This window comes from Phacochoerus africanus, chromosome 1, assembly GCF_016906955.1.
Source record: "Phacochoerus africanus isolate WHEZ1 chromosome 1, ROS_Pafr_v1, whole genome shotgun sequence".
Lineage (NCBI taxonomy): Eukaryota > Metazoa > Chordata > Mammalia > Artiodactyla > Suidae > Phacochoerus > Phacochoerus africanus.
In genome coordinates this window covers 120,295,819-120,320,307 of record NC_062544.1, presented here as the reverse complement: position 1 = coordinate 120,320,307, position 24,489 = coordinate 120,295,819, and the positions used below count along the sequence as shown (strand labels likewise).

The 24,489-nt window shown below is 43.7% G+C and overlaps 1 protein-coding gene and 1 pseudogene across 5 annotated transcripts in view; both read right to left on the bottom strand.

Annotated features, from left to right (window-relative positions):
- Positions 1-1,677: 1,677 nt before the first annotated feature.
- ABHD6 (abhydrolase domain containing 6, acylglycerol lipase) overlaps positions 1,678-24,489 on the bottom strand; it is a 45,782-nt gene continuing 22,970 nt past the window's right edge. For all 5 annotated transcript variants that reach the window (XM_047777926.1, XM_047777936.1, XM_047777917.1 and 2 more), the window contains 7 exons: positions 19,159-19,315; positions 17,383-17,496; positions 15,708-15,840; positions 12,073-12,230; positions 8,815-8,869; positions 8,247-8,347; positions 1,678-2,777 (listed from right to left, as the gene is read on the bottom strand). In XM_047777926.1, coding sequence (XP_047633882.1) covers positions 2,604-2,777; positions 8,247-8,347; positions 8,815-8,869; positions 12,073-12,230; positions 15,708-15,840; positions 17,383-17,496; positions 19,159-19,315 — 892 coding nt within the window. In that variant the 3' untranslated portion in view covers positions 1,678-2,603. The remainder of the gene's footprint in view (positions 2,778-8,246; positions 8,348-8,814; positions 8,870-12,072; positions 12,231-15,707; positions 15,841-17,382; positions 17,497-19,158; positions 19,316-24,489) is intronic.
- On the bottom strand, positions 19,760-21,620 carry LOC125126038 (nucleolar protein 56-like; annotated as a pseudogene).

The following is a 24,489-nucleotide window of genomic DNA, read 5'->3' as shown; positions in this document are numbered from 1 at the left end:
CAACGTGCCCTTAGCTGGATGATGCCGGAATCCAGGGGGAATCCTCGAAGGAGGCTAGGCAATGAGAGGTCCTAAAAGTATTGGCTGAATGAAGATCTGGGTCACCTTCCTCAGCTGAAGCCCAAGGTGTGGCCTCAGTGATCTGTGGTTGATGCTGTCACACACCAGCCTGGTCCAGGTGAGCCTACAGGCCCTAGGCTCTGCTGGAAGTTGAACAAGAGAGCTCCTGCCTGAATGGGTGAAAGCACTGTTTTTGCAACTCACCTTCAATCATAAACGGAGAGTCTTTCCCCTACTTGTTATATGTGTGACCTTGGGTGAGACATTTCACCTCTCTGAGCCTCGGTCTCCTTGGTGGTAAAATGGGTACAGTGTCCTATCTCCCTCTCAGGACTGAGTGCAAGCTGGATAAGGTGATACACGGAAAACACTTAGAACAGCACCTGGCACATTTATCCAACTCAGTCGTGTACTTTACATGATCCTCTCCCAGTGCTTGCTGGAGATCTGATCTCCTTTGCACAAAGCATCAAGTAAGGTTCCCTGAGATGGGGGTATCTTCAAATAGAAGAGACTGACACAGGTAGCACCATCCAAAGGAGGCACATTTTGCATCAGTCACTCCTGCTGTCACTTCTGCCCAGAACAAGCAGCCCAGACTAACTGAGATTGAGTTCTAAACATTGCCAGTCCCTCAGCCTCTTCAACATCTGCCTGGAGGGCCCATCCTCAGCAGCTCTGAGGAACTGCTCCAGGCAGTGACTCCCGGGGCTTTCCATTGTTATTTCAGAAGCTTCGCAGCCTTTGAAGGAGGGCTGGGATGAATGACCCCTTTCTTCTTTCTAAGCCCTCATTAAAGGCATGCTCCACAGGGCCCAGCAGGGCAGTAACCTGCAGGCTCTTCACAACCACAAAGGCAGGAAGTGGGCACTAGGGGGAGCTGTGCTTTTCTGCTTTCAGAGAGTCTTCCTAGCAGGGTGGGACTGGAATTGCAAGACCAAGAGAGAACTTTGAAAACCCACTTTGCAGGTGTGTTAAAAATAACTCTTTTGGAGCTCCTGTTGTGGCTCAGGGGAAACGAATCCCTAGCTTAAGAGAGAAGCTTAAATTACTTAGTCCTTATTTTTTTGGCTGTACCTGCAGCATATAAAGCCCTTGGGGCAGGGATTCAACCTGCGCCACAGCTGCAACCTGAGCCACGGCAGTGATGATGCCGGAGTCTTAACCCACAGCACCACCAGGATATTTCTTTCTTTTCTAAAATATGTGTTTTGGCCTATAAATCTCCCTTTGAGCACTGCTTTAGCTGCATCCTCCAAGTTTAATATCATATTTTCATATCTTAAGATCTATATTCTTCTTTTCCTTGATAAATTAAAATACTGAGACCAAGTCCTGAATTTTAATTTAAATCACAAACTTCATCTCAATTTATTTTCAGAACCATGTGGCAGAAGACTCTGTAAAAAGGTTTGAAAGAATGAATCTTCTGGGGAGTTTGGGTTCCTATATAACCTCAATTGAATAAAAACTGCAAACATGGTTTCCAAAAATAAAACTAATAACTTATGCAAACTTATGCAAACATTGTTCTTCCAATGCCTGTAGAACAAGCCTTATTTTAAAAAACACATTTTAAAGTTAACAGAAAGATCTTAGAAAGAGACACCACTTGCATGTTGCTGATCTAGATTTATTAAATTTGTTTCATGTCATTGTTGTCACTTTTAGAGCTATTTAGACTTATTTTCAATCACATTATTGTTCACAGAATTCACGGAATTCATTAACGGCTAGTACTTCACATCCAAGGGTTTTAACTAGCATAGCAAAATAGAAAAGAGGTGCTTGTGAGCAGAACCCAAATCTGATTATTTAGATAGATGTCTAGATCATTGTTGCTCTATTAGTCCTATTTTTTAAAATAATAAATTATTCCCAGAAAACCTACCCTGTCAGGTGCAATTTGTACTGTAGCTGTTTCAGGTTTGCCCATGACATGCCAGACACGAGGGTGCCAATCAAATCCCCGTCTGTGCTCTTTGATGCTCCAAGGGCTGGGTGAGGTGGGACACGTGTATGCATTTTCTACAGCCTGCCACACTCCTCCCTGGTCTTGCAGCTGATGGGCTGTATTCACAATATGAGACTCTACATAAAACTTATATTAGACATAAAAAAGAGGGGCTTGGTGAATGGGGACTGATGCTCCTAAAACAGCCACTGACCATGCAGGGGAGAATGTCTAAAAGTAAAAGAAATACCTCAGTTTGTGAGAACATCTTAAAGAAAATGTCCTTGGTGGTCATGGTCCAAGGTGAGTGCTTTGTGACATGAACTTGAAAACTTCTGGGGAGATTTCATGGATGGTTTTCTTACTTTGTTCCACATGAATTTGCATTTTGCAAAAAACATATTGGCGGTTTCCTGGTGGCCCTTGAAGCTCTGTGGATCCGTAGAGACTGGGGCTGGGGGGCTGGCTTCCTCAGGGACACCGGCGCTCCCACCACATTTGGGGCAGGATCCCTGAGACATAGTGGCCGTGTCAGATTTTGGAGATGGGAGTGGATGCCAGGTGTGGAATGCAGGCTGCCATTGAGGCCTCAGTCCAGCTTCTTGTTATTGTCTATGTTGATGGAAGTTAAGAAGTCGATCACGAGCTTGGCTGTCTTCCTGGGTCTCTCCATCACCACTGAGTGCCCACAGTTTTCCAGGAGGTCCACATGGCAGTTGGTGATTGACTTGGCCAACATGTCTGCCCCAGATACATCGAGTATCTGTAGGACAAGAAAGGGAAGCAGATGCAAAAGAGTCAGACACCTGTGCAAGCTCCATGGCCAGACCTCCTATCCAGGCCTGGCAGTGCTGATTTTGTGTGTGCAGAGGTGGGGGTCCCCACCTGGGGCATATGGAAGTTCCCAGGCTAGGGGTCAAATCCCAGCCAGCATCTGCGACCTACATCACAGCTCACGGCAACACTGGATCCTTAACCCATTGAGCAAGTCCAGGGATTGAACCCATGTCCTCTTGGATACTAGTGGGGTTCATTACCACTGAGCCATGACATGAACTCCCAGGATTAATTTGTAAGACCAAGCACTTCAGTGTTGGGGCCTATGGCTCTTCAACAGAACTGACCACAAGTCCCATGTTTATTCTGCACTTGGCACCAGGAGTTGTCTGTTGCTGCTTTTACTGAGGTGGAAACACAGTCCCTGCCTGGAGGAAGTTCTGGTCTGGTGGGGAAGCCAGCCTGGAAAGCAGACAGGTGCAGGGCCATGTGGCAAGGAATCTGACAGGGGAGGACCCTGGGGGCTGAGAAACCACAGGGAAGAGGGATTCATGAAAGAGGGAGGAGCACAAGGGTGGAGGTCACAGCAAATGCAGGGGACAGCGAGTAGCTCTAGCTCGAGGCTGTGTGAGTGGGGAGGGGCTTAGGTGGGGAAGGGGAGGCGGTGTGGGGCTGTGTTCAGGGCAGTGAAGTGATCAGGCTGGGCCAAGAGAATGTACCCTGCAGCTGGACTAGGGAAAGCCACACAGGAGAGATGCAAGACAGGAACGCTAATTATCATGGGCTGGGGGAGTATATGTTAAAGGGGGTCCCCAAGCAATGTGACCTCAGGCACTGAAGTTTGTGAATAACAGGGAGTGCTTTTCCACTTTTCCAGAACCCACCCTTTTTTAAAAACTCAATTTCACCTTCATCTGGGTTACCTTCCTAATACAATATGCCATTCCAACAGACTTTCTCCCCACCACTCTTTCTTTCTTTCTTTCTTTCTTTTTTGTCGTCTTTTTAGGGCCGCAATGGCAGCATAGGGAAGTTCCCAGGCTAGGGGGCAAATCAGAGCTATAGCTGCCAGTCTACACCACAGCCACAGCAACTTGAGATCCAAGCCACATCTGTGACCTACACCACAGCTCATGGCAACGCTGGATCCCTGACCCACTGAGTGAGGCCAGGGTTCAAACCTGCATCCTCATGGATACTAGTCGGATTTGTTTTTCCTGTGCCACAACAGGAACTCCCCCCATACCGTCCTTTGGTGTCACATTTATATTCATTCTTCTCTTTATCGCTTTCACCTTCAATTCATCCCAGACAAGAGGCCCCTGTTCTCCACCCTTAAGAGCAAAACCCCAACAAACTCAAGCACCTGTTTTTGAGCTTTAGTCTCATTAATCAAGATCATTAAAACCAAGATTTGCCACCCACTCAGATGTGGGGTAAGTGGAATGCAGAGCACCCTGAGCTACGAAAGAGCAAATAGGAAGAGTTGGAGGGGAGCTTAGCAGGAGTGGGGGAGGGGGTGCACTGAGCTCTTGCCTCTCCCTCTTGGGCCCTGAGAGGCTGCCATCACCTTTGGGATTTTCAGAATGAAGAAAGGTCTTCATTGTTCTGGCTCTGATTTCTGACTGAATGACTCCCTGCTGGGTGGCCCAGCCTGGGTTCCACCTCTCCAGGCTCAGGCGTACACAAAGCCTCTTTCAGTCTCTTGGCTACTGCAGAAGGGAGCACGTGAGCCCTCCCCACTCTTGATGCCCTCATTCCTGCGCTCTGCACCCTGGGCCGAACCTGGCTGGTCTGAGAGGGCGGCACACTGACGCCACTGCCCCTCCCTGCCCTGTGTGAGGGCTTCTCCTCCGCAGCCCAGTCTCCTGCACCACCCCACCCAGTTGTGAGCCTCGTGGCTGCAGCCTGACTTCCTGCCTGTGCTTTCACCACGCAGCCTGCCCAGGGATCACAATGGTGGCTTTTACCCTGGGGTTCGGAGGGGAACCGTCTCAACAGGGACAGCTTGGCTCTAATTTCTTTTCTCACAATAATCAGGAGTATAAGACTACCAGATACTCTTTAATAGACACTGTAATTCCATCTGCCCATGGGACTTATAAAGGCTCTATTTCTCACTGTCTTCTCTTAGTTTAAACATTCCAAAAACTTTCAGTAAGATGATTTCTAAAGAACGATCGCAAATGAAAAGGGAGCTTCTGGGATATAAATCAGTGTATATTTGGGAGGTTTATTTTAAGTCAATTGTGCCCTCCCTCCCAAATCTATATGTTGAAGTCTTAACCCCCCAATGTTCCCAAATGTGACTTTACTTGAAAACAGGGTCATTATAAATGTAATTAGTTAAGATGAGGCCATACTAGAGCAGGGCAGACCCTGAATCTAGTATGACTGACGTCTTAAAAAAAGGGAAACTTAAACACAGAGACACATAGACATCGGGAGAATGCCATGGGGTGATGCGTCTATCAGCCAAGGAACACCAAAGACTGCCAGCAAACCACCAGAGGTGAGGGGAGAGGCAGGGAGCAGACTCCCCTTCACAGCTCCCAGAAGGAACCAACCTGCTGTGACCTTGATCTTGGACTCCAGCCTCCAAAACTGCAAAATTATCAATTCCTGTTGTTTAAGTCACACAATTTGTGCTACTTTGTTATAGCAGCCTTAGCAGACTAATACAGGGTCATCTGACCAAGCCTATCTAAATTAAAAAGACATATAGCCTTTGACCCAGCAATTCCCCATGTAAAAAAATGATGCTTCAGCTATGTTCTCACACTCCACAAACACACATGTATAATGATGTTCACTGAGGTGTTGCTTAACGGCAAAAAATTGAGAACGACCCAAGTGACATCAGCAGAGCACTAGTTAAATGCAGTGTGGCACAGCCATATAATGGAATATTCTTCAGCTCTCAAAAAGTTTTGTCCTGGGCAAGACTCCATCATGAATGGTAAATCCGGGGGGTGAGGAACAGGACATGTGCACAGTCTCAAAGTGTCTCCCCTAAAGACTGCTGATCAGTTGCAAGGGAAAAATCATTAGTCTGTGAGACAAAACTAGATGTTGTGACCAGGCAATTAAAATTCACATCACTGAGAGGCAGGAAGACACTGCCCTTCTGAGGATGTGATGTCATCTCACCCACAAGATACTCTGGCCAGGGATACAGAACCTGAATGTAATTACAAGGCAACAGCAGACAAACTCAAATTTAGGAACATTGTCTAGGAATTCCCGTTGTAGCTCAGCAGGTTAAGAACCTGCACATCTTGAAGTACTGGGGGTTAAAGGACATAATGTAAGCCACCTGTCTAAAAGTACATATTTCTAGATCTATCTAGATGAGAAGGATAAAAGCCAACGTGGCAAATGTTAAAAAATTGGTAAGAAATAAGATGTGGTACAAAAATACCAGGGATGACACTCCATGTCAATAAAAAGAATAGTTGGTATATGCATCAACATGGATAAACCACAAAAACACTATGCCTGAGTGAGGTAGCCAGATGCAAAAGTCTATATGTTATATGATACCATTTTATGAAAATTTCTAGGAAACTATATGATATACTATACTATATATATACTATATATTCTATCCTAGTGTAGACATAGAAAACAGATCAGTGGTTGCATGGGGCTGAAGGACAAATGGAGATTAACATGAGCAAGAGGGAATTTTGGGGAGTGACTGAAGCATTCTGTAACTGGGTTGTGGTGAGGTGCACACTAGATGAATTTTATAGCATGGAAATTATATTACAGTAAAGCAGTTAAATTGATTAAATCAGGTATAGCAGATATAGGAGTACTCTGTACTATTTCCATTTTTTTTTAATTTTTTCTTTTTCTTTTTCTTTTTTTTTTTTTTTGCTTTTTAGGGCCACACCCATGGCATGTGGAGGTTCCCAGGCTAGGGGTGGAATCGGAGGTACAGCTGCTGGCCTATACCACAGCCATAGCAGTGTGGGATTCGAGCCATGTCTGTTACCTACACCACAGCTCACGGCAACACCAGATCCTTAACCCACTGAGTGAGGCCAGGGATCAAACCTGCATCCTCATGGATCCTAGTCAGGTTTGTTAACCACTGAGCCACGAAGGGAACTCCTGTACTATGTTTACAATTCCGTACATTTGAGATTATTTTACAGTACCTTTAAAAATAGAATAAGTTGGGAGTTCCCGTCGTGGCGCAGTGGTTAACGAATCCGACTAGGAACCATGAGGTTGCAGGTTCGGTCCCTGCCCTTGCTCAGTGGGTTAAGGGTCCGGCGTTGCCGTGAGCTGTGGTGTAGGTCGCAGACGCGGCTCGGATCCCTCGTTGCTGTGGGTCTGGCGTAGGCCGGCGGCTACAGCTCCGACTCGACCCCTAGCCTGGGAACCTCCATATGCCATGGGAGCGGCCCAAGAAAAAGCAAAAAAAAAAAAGGCAAAAAAAAATAGAATAAGTTGATCTGTATGGACTGAGAGAAAATGATTTCCAAGATATATATTTCTTACATATATGAAGGTGCAAAACAGTAAATATGGCATGTATAAAAAACTTATATATGTATATAGCATGTTTGAGAAACCTATAAGCTTATTTATGCATATTGGTATATGCTTAGAAGAGGAAGTAGGCAGATAGTGGCTCACCACCTGCTTTGTGAATAAAGGTTCCCATAGCTCTGCTTGCCATTTTTTTGCACATTACCTACAGCTGCTTTTGCACTGCCACAATGCCACAATCCAGTTGAGTAGATGCGACAGAGAACTTACTGCTTGCAAAGTCACAAATAGATACTACCTAGCCCTTTACAGAAAACATTTGCCAAGTCCTGCTTTAGAAAATTTAAGAAATACATATAGGACTATAAGTGTTCCCTCAAGAAAATGGGACTTGGGATCTGGGATGTAAAACAGACCAAGATTTCATTATAAATTTTTTTGTACTCTTTGAAAATTTTTGCACCATGTGACTATATGTCTTTGAGAAAATAATTTGCAAAAAATGATTTTTTTTTCTTTTTAGGGACACACTTGCAGCATATAGAAGTTTCCAGGCTAGGGGTCAAATCAGCCTCTACACCACAGCTACAGCAACACAGGATCCGAGTCATGTCTGTGACCTACACCACAGCTCAAGGCAATGCCAGATCCTTAACCCACTGAGTGAGGCCAGGGACTGAACCCACATCCTCATGGATGCTAGTCGGGTTCATTACCACTGAAACACAATGGGAACTCCAAAAACAATTTTAAATTGTTTTGCATTTTAAGAGGTCAATGTTACTGCTCTCAACTCAGAGAATGATGCTCCCCATGACACTGGCACCTGGCTCAGGTGTTCCACCTCTCCCTGATATCAGAAACCAGCCAGGCTCCCTTTATAAGTGACCAGTAGCTTTTGCTCACAGGTCAGTGTAACTGGCACTGACGGCTCCAGGGACACACTACATACCTGATCTTCTTTCCCCCAGATGATCTGCGTTGGGACCTTGATCTTGTCCATATTCTGATGGAGACAGTATCTTGACTTCTCACTGACCATTTCCAAAAACACTTTTCAGGGAAGGAAAACAAAATGAGTGCATGCTGGGCTGGGCTGTGGACACCATCGAGCATAGGCAGTCTTTCTCTCTTTCTTTCTTTTTTTTTTGTCTTTTTGTCTTTTTGCTACTTCCGGGGCTGCACTCGCAGCATATGGAGGTTCCCAGGCTAGGGGTCGAATCGGAGCTGTAGCCACTGGCCTACACCAGAGCCACAGCAATGCGGGACTTGAGCCACATCTGCCACCTACACCACAGCTCATGGCAACGCCGGATCCTTAACCCACTGAGCAAGGCCAGGGATCGAACCTGAAACCTCATGGTTCCTAGTCGGATTCGTTAACCACTGAGCCATGACAGGAACTTCCTTTCTCTCTTTCTAAGCCACAGCTTTTCCTCTCAGAAATGTAAGAAATAAAAGCCAGCCACCCATAAAGCTTCATTTGTCATAAGTTCAAAGCTTAATGCAGGGATACTTACGCTTTCGGTAGAAGTTGTTATGAGGGATGCGGACATCGACCAGGCCTTGCAGGATCTAAGGATAAATGACCCAAAGTCAGAAGGCAGGGGAAGATTCACATCCTCCTGCTTCACACGGGTCTGGGACAATGAAGGAAACCAAGTCCAGCAATTTTGCGGCATTGTCAAATGCCAAATTCACAGGATGTACTATGCAGTGTAATTGGGAGTTAGGTTCATAAGAGGCTTTTCTGTCTCATTAGGAGGCAACTTTGGTAATACTGTGAAGCCAAAGGCCCCCGCAGCATGTAAAATACACCTAAAATGGCCTGAAAGCCACTTAACCTCTGAGAAATTCTCTGCTTAGTCTGAGACACAACCAGCATAGAAATAATACCAAGTAATTATTCCATAATATCCAATGAAAAACAAGGTCTATTTTTAAAAAAATTAAACCATTGGAGATGATGGGCCTCTTAAACAATGAAGAAATAAACCATCTATTGGGGAAATTCTAGGAAGGCTTCCAATGTCCTGTGCGTACTGTTTGACACCGTTCTGGCCCTCCCTGCTGCGGGCTGTGAGGCTGCAGAACAGGGGGATAGCCAGGTCTCCTGGATCTGCCTCTTCCCCCTGCCTCAGGGTTCTTGAAGTAGGGTCCAGGGGTCACATTAGCAGCCATCACTCCTTTCATCTCCCTTAGAATAGTCTGAACTCTTCAAATACACTCTCAGTGCATTGAAGTGGGAGGATGCAGCCATAACTGCTCTGGACTAAACCCATGCTCTGGAGCATGACAGAAGCTGACTATTCTGGAATTGGAAGCCTAGAGGTGAGACCAACAACAAACGGTCCAACAGTCTCTGCTCGGCATCAGATATTTTCTTTGTTCTACTATCTATCCTTCACCCATGCATCTCTTCATCTTGCATCCATCCATCTTCCATCCTGCATCTGACTCAGGCAGGCCCAGGTCTATCCATGTGTCTACTTATCCTGCATCTACCCATCTATCCTCCATCCTGGCTTCATGCAGACATCCATCTATCCATCACCCACTCGTCATGGATCTCTGAATTATATGCATGTGTCTACCATGTATCCAACTATCCTGCATCCACCAATCCATCCACCTCCATCCATATAGTCTCCAGACATCCTCCCATCTATCTAAGCATTTAGGCATCCATCTATTCGGTATTCCTAAATCATCTGTGCATGCATGTGCCTCAATTCATAATCCATTTACTCTGCATCTATTACACATCCATTCTCCACCCCTGCATTATCCAGGCACCCTTCCATCCACTGATCCATTCAATCTATACCTAGGACCTACTTTATGCAAGCACTGTGCTAAAGGCTGGGGACAGAACAGCCAAAGACAAAGTCCTTGCACTTACAGATTTAGAATGAAAGACATAAGCAAGTAGATAATCAGAGTGCAATGTGACTATGTGGGCCGAGTGCTTGGGTTTCCTTCCCTTCTAGGAGGGAAAACTTTAGGACCTGTATTTATCTTCTCCCAGTGTTTTCACATCCCTGACAACTCAAAACATAGAATTTTCTAAACCCTGTTTGGCCACTCTATTCTGGAAAGAGATCAGTACTGAGAGGGGATCAGGGCAACATCATGACTAAAAAGGGGATTTCATGGATAGAATATATCACAGAATCTTTTTTTTTTTTTTTTTTGGTCTTTTTAGGGCTGCATCCAAGGCATATGGAAGTTCCCAGGCTATGTGTCAAATTGGAGCTGCAATGGCCAGCCTACACCACAGCCACAGCAATGCCAGATCCTTAACCCCCTGAGAGAGGCCAAGGATCGAACCCACATCCTCATGTATACTAGTCAGGTTTGTTACCTCTGAGCCACAACAGGAACTTCCATACCAGGAAATCTGATTCTGGTGCATCCTCAGAGATGGGCCACACCTATTAATGAGTCAAGTTCTTAACTCCTAGGAAGACACACCCCACCCTGAGGCAGGGTCCAGTTCTTCAACAGAGTGAGATAATTTGCTGTTGTGAAGGCTCAGCCATGGGCTCTCCTCTCCTGGTTTTCCACGCTTTCCCTACCTGACCTCACTTAGACCCATCACCTTTAACATCATCATTGGCTGAGGGCTCCAACTGCACAGCTCCAGGCCAGACTCCTTCAGCTCCACATGTCTTTTCAACTGTCTACTTGACATTGGCACTTGATGGACTCACAGGGAACTGGAACTTCACACATCCAAAAATGGAGCTCATAGCTTATCCCCCAAACCTCCCCGCCCTCTCCTTCCCCTACTCAGAAAACACTTCCTTTATCCAACTGAAGTACCAGATGTCACCTATGACTCCTCGCCTTCCTGTATCCTCCACTTGCAATCCTCCAGGAAGTCCTATCTTCTTCCTCCCAAAGCATCTCAGAGCTCTTGTCTCCACTGCCACCACTCCAGTCTACACCATTCTCATCTCCAAGCCACAATGGCACCCTAATGGGTCTCTCTGCCTCTGTTTGTACCCCCTACAACCCTTCGGTTTCTCCATTGTACTATGGAAAACTCCAAGCTCCTTTCCATAACCTACAAAGTACTACATGATCTACTACATGTTCAGAGTGGTTCTTAAGAGTCCAAAAGGTCAAATTATTTTCATAATAATATTAATGGCACTTGCCTTTTTCACTTTCATTCTCTCAAAAGCATACCAATATTCAGAGCCTACAGAATAAGGGAGAATGTCAACATTCTGATGGCTAATGAAATGAGCCACTTGGGGTGCTCAGTAATTCCTAAATGTGTAAAGGTCCCGAGATTTTGAAAAAATGAGACTCTCTAACTGAGCCCCTTCCTCCCTTCCAACCTCATCTCAACCCATCTTTCCCTCACCCTCTGGGCTCCAGGGACTCTGGCCTCTTTCCAGCATCTTGAACTTACATATGTTTTCTCCATTTTTGCCTCAGGATGCTTTCTCAAAGAGGCTTATTTAAGCTTCTCCTGCATCCCTGTTTTCAATCACTGCATTATCTTCATTTCCTCTATAAAACTTATTACAACTTGTAATTTTCTTGCTAATTTTCTGCCTCCCCCACTGGCTTGTATCTGCCCAGGAATCTTCTCAGTCTTATTTATTCACCATGATGCCTAAGCACATATGTCACAGGCATGATACAGATGCCTGCTAAATGAATAAGCAGATGAGTGCAAGAGGAGGGAATGCATGAAGGAAGCTGGTACTGGCCACCTGGCTTTTGGTGGAGGACAGCCACACGGCTGCAGAAAAACACATTACCTGCTGGGGCACCTTGATACGGGCATAGGAGCAGAGCTGGAGCATTTCACTCATCTCTTCGGGGGTGGACGGGATCAAGGGAATCTTTTCTATGGCAGCGGACTCCTGCAGTTCTTTCAGCTGCTTTACAAAGTGATTATCAGTTGAGTATTGCAGACCTGTAGGATTCAAACCAAAACAGCTTGGCAATATATCTACCTTCTTACCAAACCCAGTTTTATATAGACTTCCAATATTAGCCCAGAGCTAATATATTTCAGGTATTTTTCACCAGCAGATTTTTTTTTTTTTTTTTTGCTTTTTAGGGCCGCACCCGCAGTGTATGGAAGTTCCTGGGATAGGGGTTGAATTGGAGATGCAGTCGCAGACCTACACCACACTCAGAGCAATGTGGCATCCAAGCCATATGTGCAACCTACACCACAGCTCACGGCAATGTGAGATCCTTAACCCACTGAGTGAGGCCAGGGATAGAACCTACGTCCTCATGGATGCTAGTCAGATTCGTTTCCACTGAGCCATGACAGGAACTCCTGGCTCTACATTTTAAAAGTCAACATGGATTTTTTTTTTAAGACTACTGTACAGGATTAAGATGGCGGAATAGAAGGTCTGGAGCTCAACTTCTTTCCTAAAAATGACAAAATTCACAACTAAAGGCTGAGCAATCTCCACCCAAATGGACCAGAAACCTTCAAAAAGATATCCTACTCCAGGAGAGAAAGAGGAGGCCACATCAAGAGATAGGAGGGGTGATTATGCGATATAAGCAACACCATCCCTCCTGGGTGGGAAGCTCCACAGACTGGAAAGTAACTGGTTCACAGAGACTCACCTACAGGAGTGAGAGTTCTGAGCCACACATCAAACTCCCATGTGCAGGGATCTGGCACTGGGAGAAAGAGCCCCTGGAGCATCTGGTATTGAAGGTCTGTGGAGCTTGTGTGCAGGAGCTCCACAGGACTGGGGGAAATGGAGACCCCATTCTTAAAAGGTGCACACAGACTTTCACGTGCACTGGGTCCCAGGGCAAAGCAAAGTCTCCATAGGAATCTGGGTCAAACCTGACTGCAGTTCTTGGAGGACCTCCTGGGAAAACAGGGGTGAATGTGACTTGTTGTGAGTGAAGGACATTGAAAGCAAAGCTCTCGGGAATATTCAGCAGCCGTGCCTTTCTCTGGAGGTGGTCATTTTGGGAAAATCTGGTCCCACCTGTCAGTCAGCCCTGAGAAGCCCCAGGGTAAACAACAATCCAGGTGGGATCACGCCCCACCCCTCAGTAAACAGGCTACCTAAACACCCCTCATGCACCCAGCTGCCTTTAACCTCATCCAGAGACTAAGCCCCACCTACCAGTGGGCAGGCATCAGCCCCTCCCATCAGGAAGCCTACAGCAAGCCCCCATACTGACTTCAGCCACAAGGGGGGCAGACAACAGAAGGAAGAGAGGCTACAACTCTAATATCTGTAAAAAGGGCACCACACCAAAAACCTATAAAAATGAAAAGACAGAGAACTATAACTCAGATGAGGGAGAAAGAAAAATCCCCAGAATCAGCTAAGCGATGAGGAGATTCTCAGCCTCCAGGAAAAAGACTTTAGATTGTTGATGCTGAAGATGATGCAAGACATTGGAAATAAACTGGAGGCAAAGATGGATAACTTACAGGACACACTGACCAAAGAGATAAAAGATATAAAACTTGAGCAAGAAGAGATGCAAAATACAATAACTGAAATAAAAAATTCACCAGAAGCAGCTAACAGCAGAATACAGCAGGCAGGATAACAAATAAGCGAGGTGGAGGACAGATTAGTGGAAATTATGGATGCAGAACAGAAAAGAGAAAAAAGATTGCAAACAAATAAAGAGAGTTTCAGAGAACTCTGGGACAACGTTAAATGCACCAACATCCGTATTATAGGGGTGCCAGGAGAAGAGAGAGAGAAGGGGACAGAAAAAATACTCCAAGAGATAATAGCCGAAAACTTCCCTAACATGGGAAAGGAACTACTCGCTCAAATCCAGGAAGCACAATGAGTACCATATAAAGTAAACCCAAGGAGGAACATCCCAAGACACATATTAATCAAACTGACCAAAATTAAAGACAAAGAGAAAATCTTGAAAGCAGCTAGGGAAAAGAAACAAATAACATACAAGGGAACCCCAATAAGGTTATTGGCAGATTTTTCAGCTGAAACTCTGCAGGCCAGAATGGAGTGGCATGATATACTTAATGTGATGAAAGGAAAAAACCTCCAACCAAGATTACTCTACCCAGCAAGGCTCTCATTCAGATTTGAAGGAGAAATCAAAACCTTCACAGATAAGCAAAAGCTGAGAGAATTCAGCAACACTAAACAAGCCTTATGACAAATACTAAAGGAGCTTCTCTAGGCAGAAAAGAAAAGACAGCAACAGGAAACAAAAATTCCACAAATGACAAGGCTCACCAGTAAAGGTATATATACAGTAAAGATATGAAATCATCCATGCACAATTATACCACCAAAATCAGAAATCTTGACAAGATGTGGGTACAAATGCAGGACCCTGGAGATGAACTTGCAATTAAGAGGACAACAACTTAAAACAATCTCAAATACATGTAGACCCTTACATCAAAACTTCAGAGTAACTGCAAACCAAAAATCTACAATTGATACACAAACAAGGAATCTCTGGAAAAGAAACATATCTCATAGTAAATAAGTGCATAATCCACCATGAAGGGGGTCATTTGACATCATTCTTGGAATGCTGAAGTCTTCTTATATCTGATTCTGATTTCCTCTCCATCAATGAATTTATGATAATTATAATTAAATAATGCAACTGTACAATTAAATAATACAGTTCTACAATTGCATTATTAATAACCACTTCTCTCCATGGTACAATGTAAGCTCTATAATGTCTTGTTTATCACATCACCTAGAATGGTATAATGCCTATAATGAAGAATCAATAAGATGTAACAAATTGTGAGGACATAGTTATATAGTTATATGGGTTTTTAACCAATTTATGCATTTTATATTTTACTTATTCCCAGAGGGTATATTATTTTTGTTATTCTTACCAGTTAAGTTATCCCTTTTATTATGCTATATAAAATATTTAATGGTATATATAAGGCTTTCTTTATAAATTTTAGTTGTATAATATACACAATTTTAACATAATGCTAATTTTTAAAGAAAAATTGAAATGTAATAGATAATACTAAATAGTAAAGATGAAAGCCATACAAAATGGTATAAAGTATAAAATAAATTTCCTGTTTGTCTCAGCATATTTTCCATTCCACCTCTCCGGAGGGAGTCACTTAATCTGTTTCTTAAGATCCATGATATAATAATCTGTGTGAATGTAACTGTGTTTAAATATATGTATTTTATTCTGTAAAAAACAAATAAATAAAATTTTAAAAGAAGTTAACATGGTTATGATTATGGTTATACAACTACTGATTGTATCACTAAAGCATTCTGATCAGTAACTCTAAAATATCACCAAAAGGATGATTCTAAAAAAAGAGTCATTGTAGATACTATAATTTGTTTCTTCAGAGATTCAGATCCTGCTATGCTCAAGTCACTCTCAGGGTTATTTTAGCCTCATAACTCACCAGCAGGGCACACAAGAGACAGGCTGCAGAGATCCGATGGGTAGTAAGCGGCATACACCCCAGCCACGTGGCCACCCATGGAAGTGCCTATCAGGTGGAAGGGTTTTCTGTTCAGCTTGAGGCATTCTACAAACTAGGAAGGGAAGTAAAAGAGAAGCTTGGTTATACAACTGTGGACAATGACAATGGTGATTACAGAGCAGAATACCTCTATACTTCCTATGGGGACAAATGAAAAGGGCTATTGATAAAAGGGGATCTGAAATCTACTGGATCTATTACCAAGGCCTTTTACATGCATGTACTGCTCTTTACCTGGCACAGGTTAGTGAGGGGTCATTTGTATGTATAAAACCAACAAGGATTCCCCTAAGTCATGAACCAGCAATTTTTTGTTTTGTTTTGTTTTGTTTTGTTTTTTTGGATGCACTAGCAGCATGTGAAAGTTCCTGGGCCAGGGATCAAACCCGCACCAAGGCTGCAGCCTGCACCAGAGCTTTGGCAACACTGGATCCTAAATTTGCTCCCTCAAGGGAACTTCCAGCAAACTTCTTAATAAACGTCCCAAGAGTAAATACTTTCTGCTTTGTGGGCCATATGATCTCTATTACAACTACTCAACTCTGCTGTTAAAGCAGAAAAGCAGCTAAAGAGAATATGTAAATAAACGAGCATGGCTGTGTTCGGATAAACCTCAGCTTGCAGTTCTCTGTGGCACAGTGGCTTAAGGATCCAGCACTGTCACTTCAGCAGCTTGGGGTGCTGCTGTGGTACAGGTTCCATCCCTGGCCCAGGAACATCCACATGCCAAAGAACAAAAGAACAAAAACAAAATAAAAAAAACTTAGCTTACAAAAACAGATGGCAGGCCAAATACAGCCCATGGGCCATAGTCTGCTGACTCTTGCCCTAATTTACAGCCCTTCCCATCCATTCATATAACTATCTGCCAGTCCTTCTATCTTTTCAATCATCCAACCATCCATCCAGCTTTCCATATATCCAGCCTTCCAACTATCCACTTACCTACCCATTCACCTAAAAAATATTTATTGGATATCTATTATGTGCAAGGAACTATGGTTAGCTGCTGAGGATGCAGCAGAGAGTCAAATAAACAAGGTTCCTAACTTCAGCAGAATACATATTCTGGGGCAAACATTGAATAAATAGCCTCATTTGGGAAAAATACTTAACATCAATTTGAAGCTTATGAACCACTAAATTCTGAAATGGTTCATGAGCCCCATGACATTGGAAGTCCAGCCAAAGGGGACTGAATATAGAACAAAAAGCAAAGAGTACCCTCCCCACCCTCCACAGCTAGATAGAAGTGCTATTACTGTCATCATGTAGCTGGTATGCAGAAAAAGAGAGTCTAGGGAAATACATGGTCCTGAGGAATTCTAAACTTTTTGAAGAGCTGAGAAAATGAGATTGTATTTCTTCAGAAACAAAGGCAATATAGGTAGAGGAGAAGAGTCTACAGTAAGCCCTGGTCCTCCAGAGCTGACCACTAGGCTGCCGTTTTGTTTGCAATTACTTGTAAATAGAATGTCATGCAGGCTAGTTAGACCTGGATCAGAATGGAACTCTCTTGCCTGTGCTTCAGACTTGGGTATGCAATGGTGGGAAGGACCCATCTGGGCAATTTCTGGTGGAGCTTCATGCTTACCTGGTGTATCCTCTTGACTTGCCCATCTATGGACAGGTCATCCAGGGAGGAACGGGTGGTGCCCTCATGTCCTGGCATGTCCACGCAGATCAAGTGCAGGTTCTTTGGAAGGAACTAAGGACACACAGGCCCTAAGAGTCAGTATGTGGTGTATAGAACATGTCCCATTTTTATCGGGCTTTTGCCCCCCACTTACCAAATGATCTGGAGAGCAACCCTGGGGAGGTATGAGCCTGGACCACCTAGTGTCTTACCCTAACAACATCTGATGTGAATAAGCATTGCTAGTAGACTTACAGGAACAGAAGTCCCGCAAATCTAATACATATATTGAAGGGGACTTGGGGAATGACTGCGAAAATGGAGGCTAAGGTCAGGGTAGTCGGCATGCATCCATTGCTATTTTATTTTTTTTATTTTTTATTTTTTTGTCTATTCTAGGGCTGCACCAAGGCATATGGAGGTTCCAAGGCTAGGGGTCGAAATGGAGCTGTAGCCACCTGCCTATGCCACAACCACAGCAACGCCAGATCCGAGTTGTGTCTGCGACCTACACCACAGCTCACAGCAATGCCAGATCCTTAACCCACTGAGCAAGGCCAGGGATCAAACCCGCAACCTCATGGTTCCTAGTCGGATTCGTTACCTACTGAGCCACGACAGTAACTCCCTTTGCTCTTTCTTGACACCAGTTGGCAGGCACTACCTCCTCCTCCTCTCCTTTACTCCTTCCACATTAATCCAGTCATGTAGCCACTAACTTGGAACTGTAAGGGATGGTTCTCTTCCCCAGAGACCTGGCCATCTCCAGAGCTGACAAGAACTATGCTTTTCCTAAGACTATATCTGACCACTCTCATTCTGGGTTCAACCTTATTTATTTATTAATTTATTTTGCCTTAAGGTCTACTACCTAGGGTATTTTTAAAATCACTTCTTCCATTTAAATATGTTCTACTTTTATCTGAAAAATATCAATTATCAATACATAAGTATCCAGTTACCTGAAAGATGGAGACAGGACATGAGCTGAAGGTTCATTAAAGCATGAGAAGGACTGTCCTCCCAGTGGAATTTGGAAATAAGAACATAAGCAACTAGAGGATGTGTGAGCCTTTTCCTCCTGGTGTAGATCATATGTGGGATCATTCAGGGGTGGTCCTACTTGAGGTGGGAGCCTGACATCCTTCCCTCCCAAGAGGTCTCCCAGCCCCTATCTTTACCAGCTGTTTACCCTTAACAAGTAAAGCAAGTTGCCACATCCAAGTAAACCTGGACAGAAAGTGAGTGATTTGGAAAACTCCCAGAAATCTGCCCAATTAAGACAGTTTCTTTAAAGGGATGAGGAAAGGAAAAAAGAAAAAGCAGAAACAGAAGAAAGAGGGCAGGAGGTGGGGAAGGGAGAAGGAGAAGCAGAAAAGGGAGAAGGAGGGGAAGGGAAGGAGAAGAGATGTTTGGAGAATAGGAAAACAAACGATTTTTTTAAAAGCTGGATCTTGGTAATTAGGACCATCCTGAGATGAAGCTGAGTGTCAGAAACCTTCCCTAAAAATTACTCATAAGGTGAAACAATTTCTGAGGCACAGATTTTACAAACAACATCCAACTCAATATATTGTCTGATAAAAGGATCTGAATAATAAATCACGTTTGTTTTAGGAGATAAGCCACAGTTCCCTTTGCTTTCTACCACTGCTGATGACGTTGCAGCCAAGTGGAAACCTTTTACTGAGTGAGTGACACACTGTGTGAAAAGGGAAGACTCTGGAACAGCACCTTGACCACGCTGAGCCACATGTCCTTGTGCGCAGAGAATCCGTGGAGCATGAGGATGGAAGGCTTGTGCCCAGGCCTGCCTCGGAAGGAGTAGCAGAACTGATAGTCCTCATGGTGAACATAGCGGACCTGCATGCCCAGCGCCCTCCGCCAGTACCTGGGGAGGAAAGACACAGGTAAAGCAAGTCAGCAAGGTCCAGAGAGGCAGCTTGGGGAGGGGGACTCCCTGTAGCCCTACTTGGAGGTAAGACTAATTAACACTTCTCCCAGCCCTCCTCCTCCATGCATGTCCCTGGAGTTCCCCGAGCTTCACCCTTGTCAAGAAGCACTAAGGGGGAGTTGCTGTTGTGGCACAGTGGAAACGAATCAGACTAGGAACCACGAGGTTGCGGGTTTGATCCCTGGCCTTGCTCAGTGGGTTAAGGATCCGGCATTGCTGTGAGCTGTGGTGTAGGTCACAAATGCAGCTCAGATCTGGCATTGCTGTGGCTCTGGTGTAGACTGGCAGCAACAGCTCTGATTTGATCCCTAGCCTGGGAATCTCCATATGCCAAGGACGCAGCCCTCAAATGACAAAAAGACAAAAAAAAAAAGAAGCAGCACTAAAGGAAACCATTCCAGAAAGCACCTGAAATGAATATTCTGGAATATACATTACTAGTCATTCTATTTGGAAGGGAAAGGGGGTGTTTTCTCAAGGAGCATGTCCCATAACAGCCTTTGGTTAATATGTATTTCTAGCAGTTTGAACCACAGTGCAAAGAAGGAGCAAGCAGTGGGACCCCACTGGGTATCTGACAAAGCTCCTTCTTGGCCTTGCTTGTTTGAACTTCAACAGAATTTGAAGTGGCTGGTGGCAAGGGTGGGGAGGACTCTAGAGAGGCCAAGACAAAGGTGGTGCCTCCTCTCAGAGAGCTGGCTTGTAGTTCCTGGTGGGCCATGGCCATCAACACCTGAAATCTGGGCTGTGTGGGCATGAGAACCTCTGTGTTCAGTGCCGCTGTCTTGAGTACCTCCCCACAGAGGTACTTTAAAAGACTTAAAGGTAAAGTGTGTTCCTGCTCATCACCTGCAACTTACTATTCATGGAGATGAAGAGCTGGACTCTCATCAAGGCTGCAGTTGCTGGCAGTGGTATCTTCCCACATTCACAATCGACAGATAGGGAGAGAGGACAAGAGCAGACTGTCTAACAGATCCCTGGATCCCTTATTAAATCTCAGGCCTCCTAATACTCTTACTGCTGAACAGTGTCAGTGATTCCAGTGACTGGCATCTCTGCAAGAAACACTCTTTTGTAAATATTTCAGCAGGTTGATTAGCTTGTCAACCAAATTTCTGCATTTCAGTCTTAACCTTATTGATGGACTGATTGATTATTGTGAGTGTGTTTTTACTGGGATACAGGGCAAGGGTTGGGAAATATCTCTGCGGGCTATTCCCCACCAAGGAAATGTCCATTCTAATCTTCCTGGGATAGCTCTGGAACTTTTTCTTCTCCTTGGAGAAGAAGGCTGCTCTTGCTGCCAGCAGACTCTTCAGGTTCACTGCTTACAGCTCCTCCTTGAGGAGAATTTCCTCTTTTCCTTGGGGACACTCTTGTTTGCTGACTCTTCTGGGTCACTAACTGGTTCCTCTTTGGGGAAAGGTTTCTTCCTCTTCGGAGGATTTCCACTGCCAGCCGTCTCTTTAAGATCATGACTATCCAGCTCCTCCTTGGAAGAGGATTCCTTTTTCTTGGGTTTAGAGAGAAACAGACGGGTCTTCCATTTCATTCTCCTGAGAAGTCTCCTGGGGCTTCTGGTTTTTCTTCTTTTTGAGTCTTGCACTTGACTCCTCACACTCCTCCTGAGCACTGCTGCTGTTTTCTGAAGATGTGAGGGGAACTGAAGCCAGACCCTTCTTTTCCTTCTTCAAGCATTTCTTCTCCTGTTTCTCTAGCTTCCTAGTCATTCAGCAGTGGCTTCCTCTGCCTGAACCACTGCCTCCTTCATGACATCCAGAGTCTTCTGTGGACTCTCTCCAGCCTAAGAGAAGGACAGATTCTCCTTGACATGTTCTGAAAGCTTCTCCACAAATATACAGAGAGGCATCAATTTATGAAGCGATACTGCATTTGCTTGCCAGGTATCACAAAGTGCAGCCTTTGTTCTTGGCAGCTGCCTGGCCAATGAAGGTGGAGTAGAAAATGAGGCCCTGTTTTGGGGTGTTATCCCCTGTTTTGGGGTGTTATCCCCTTGCTGGGCCCAGGGAATCACTCAGACACCAGGACTGGCCTTCATTCCAGTGTTACTGTGACTTAAAGAAGCTATTCATTCTTGAGTGTTGGATTTTGATGGAGTTGACTGTTTTTATTTTTTTTATTTCTTACTTATTTATTTTTTTGCTTTTTTAGGGCCACGCCCACGGCATATGGAGGTTCCCAGGCTAGGGGTTTAATCGGAGCTACAGCTGCCAGCCTACATCACAGCCACAGCAATGCCAGATCTGAGCCACATTTGCGACCTGCACTACAGCTCATGGCAATGCTGGATCCTTAACTCACTGAGCGAGGCCAGGGATTGAACCTGAAACCTCACAGTTCCTTGTCGGGGTTATTTCCACTACACCACAATGGGAACTCCTGGAGTTGACTGGTTTTTTAAAAAAAACTATTTGGATTTTTGTTGTAATGCATAATTAATGGTAACAAACATTTGATTTGGTATGGATATTATTTCCACTATGGTGGATAAGCTCAACAAAGATCATATGCCTTCCCTTGCTTTCCACCCCAAATATATTTTTCTTAGAGACTTTGAGAATGAGACCTTGTTTCTTAAGCATTATCTTATTAGTCCTCTGGTTTTATTCTTTACAACATATGGCAGCTGATTGAAAGCTCAGCTTTTGTTGGTTACATAAGATTTGGCAGTGCTGGAGTTTGGCTGGAAATTGATTTCAATATGAAATTACCATCTAAACAAATTGAAATCTCTGCATGAAGAATCTCTCTAAGATGAAAGATAATTAATTCAGTCAGAGATTCACTTTGGTCTACTTTGCACCAAAGACGTAGCCGAGGCTTATAATAGCAAATAGCCTAAATGGACCAGCTCTTAACTCTGTGTGTAAAATAAAGGGAGAGGGAGATACAGTCACTTGTGTCTGCACAGAAAAAGCATGGGAGCATATATAAGACACTATTAAGATGAGCATCTGGAGCTGAGGTGGGAAGTACTGTGAGAAGTAGGTGGAGAGGGAACAGTGGTGGGAGGGAGAATCCTAACGTTCCTTTTAGTACTTTTTCAGTGAATATAGTCCCTATTCAAAACATTAACAATATAATAAAACTGTCTAGCTTAACAGCTCTTCTATGACAAAACATGTGTATTTCAAAATTCTAAATTATAACGTGGTAACATGGGTTTGCTCATTCATTCATATCCCAGCTCATTCATTTACTAACTATATAAAATCCAGAACTTCAATTTCCTCATCTATAATATGGGACTATAATATTCTAATGACGATATGATTAAGATTAAATGAGATAATCCATTATAAAGTTTGGTTCAATACCTGACACATGGAAGTATTTATTCTATTAACAGTGGTTTTACTATTACATGAAAAAGATTCTAATACATAAAATTCTAATTAAAAGTCTATTATATATTCTATTATATAAAAAAGACCAAAATAGATATTTCTCCAAAGAAGACAGACGGATGGCCATTAGGCACATGAAAAGATGCTCACCATTGCTAATTATTAGAGAAATACAAATCAAAGCTACAATGAGGTACCACCTCACACTCGTCAGAATGGCCATCATTAAAAAGTCGATGAATAACAAATGCTGGAGAGAGTATGGAGAAAAGGGAACCCTCTTACACTCTTGGTGGGTTCCACTATGGAAAACAGTATATAGAGGCTCCTCAGAAAACTAAGGATAGTGTTACCATGTGATCCAGCAATCCCACTCCTGGGCACATAACCAGACAAAATTATAATTCAAAAAGACACATGCACCTCTGTGTTCACAGTAGCACTATTCACAATAGCCTAGACATGGAAACAACCTAAATATCCATCAACAGAGTATACAGAAGATGTGATGTGATGAGTGTGTGTGTGTGTGTGTGTGTGTGTGTGTGTGTGTGTGGTGTTGGGGGCTATGGAAACAGAACAAAATAATGTCTCTTGCAGCAATATGGATGGACCCAGAGATGATCATACTAAGTGAAATAAGTCAGATAGAGAAAGACAAATACCATAAGCTATCACTTATATGTGGAATCTAAAATATGACACAGGAGTTTCTATCATGGTTCAGTGGTTAACAAACCCAACTAGCATCCATGAGGACATGGGTTTGATCCCCGGCCTCACTCAAGTGGGTTAGGGATCCGGTGTTGCCATGAGCTATGGTGTAGGTCGCAGATTCGGCTTGGATCTGGCGTTGCTATGGCTGTGGCGTAGGCCTGCAGCTACAGCTCTGATGACCCCTAGTCTGGGAACCTCCTTATGCCGTGGGTGCAGCCCTAAAAAGACAAAAGACAATAAGATAAAATAAAATATGACACAAATAAACCTATCTACAAAACAGAAATAGACCCACGGACAAGGAGAACAGACTTTAGGTTGCCAAGGGGGTGGGAGGTGGGAATGGGATGGACTGGGAGTTTAGGATAATAGATGCAAGCTATTATATTTAGAATGGATAAGCAATGACATTGTACTGTATAGCACAGGGAACTATATCCAATTTCCTGCGATAGACCATGATGGAAAAGAAAATTAAAAAGAATGTGTATATATGTATAACTGAGTCACTTTGTTGTACAGCAGAAATTGGCACAATACTGTAAATCAACTATATTTTAATAAAAAAATTTTTAAAAGACTGTCTTGCTTAATTGGCTCTTTGCTTTTCCCACCTATTTAAAAATTTTTTTGGAGTTTCTGATGTGGTACAGTGGGTTAAGGATCTAGTGTTGCTGTGGCATAGGTGGTAACTGCAGCTCAAAATCAATCCCTGGCCCAGGAACTTAGATGTGCTGTGGGCGTGGCCAAAACTATGTTTATTAAATTCCATTAAAAAAAACTGCTGGGATTTTAAATGAATATACATTGAATCTATAGATCATGGTAGGGAAATCTGACAGCCTCTGATGGACAGTCTTTGAACTCAAATATTGCCTATCCCTCCATTAAATTAGGTCTTTCAAATTTTCTCTAATACTTTGTAGTTTTCTGTATAAAGGCCTTGCACATTGTTCTTTACATTTATTCTTAGATATTATATTTGTAGATACTATGGTAAACAGTATCATTAAAAATTTTTTT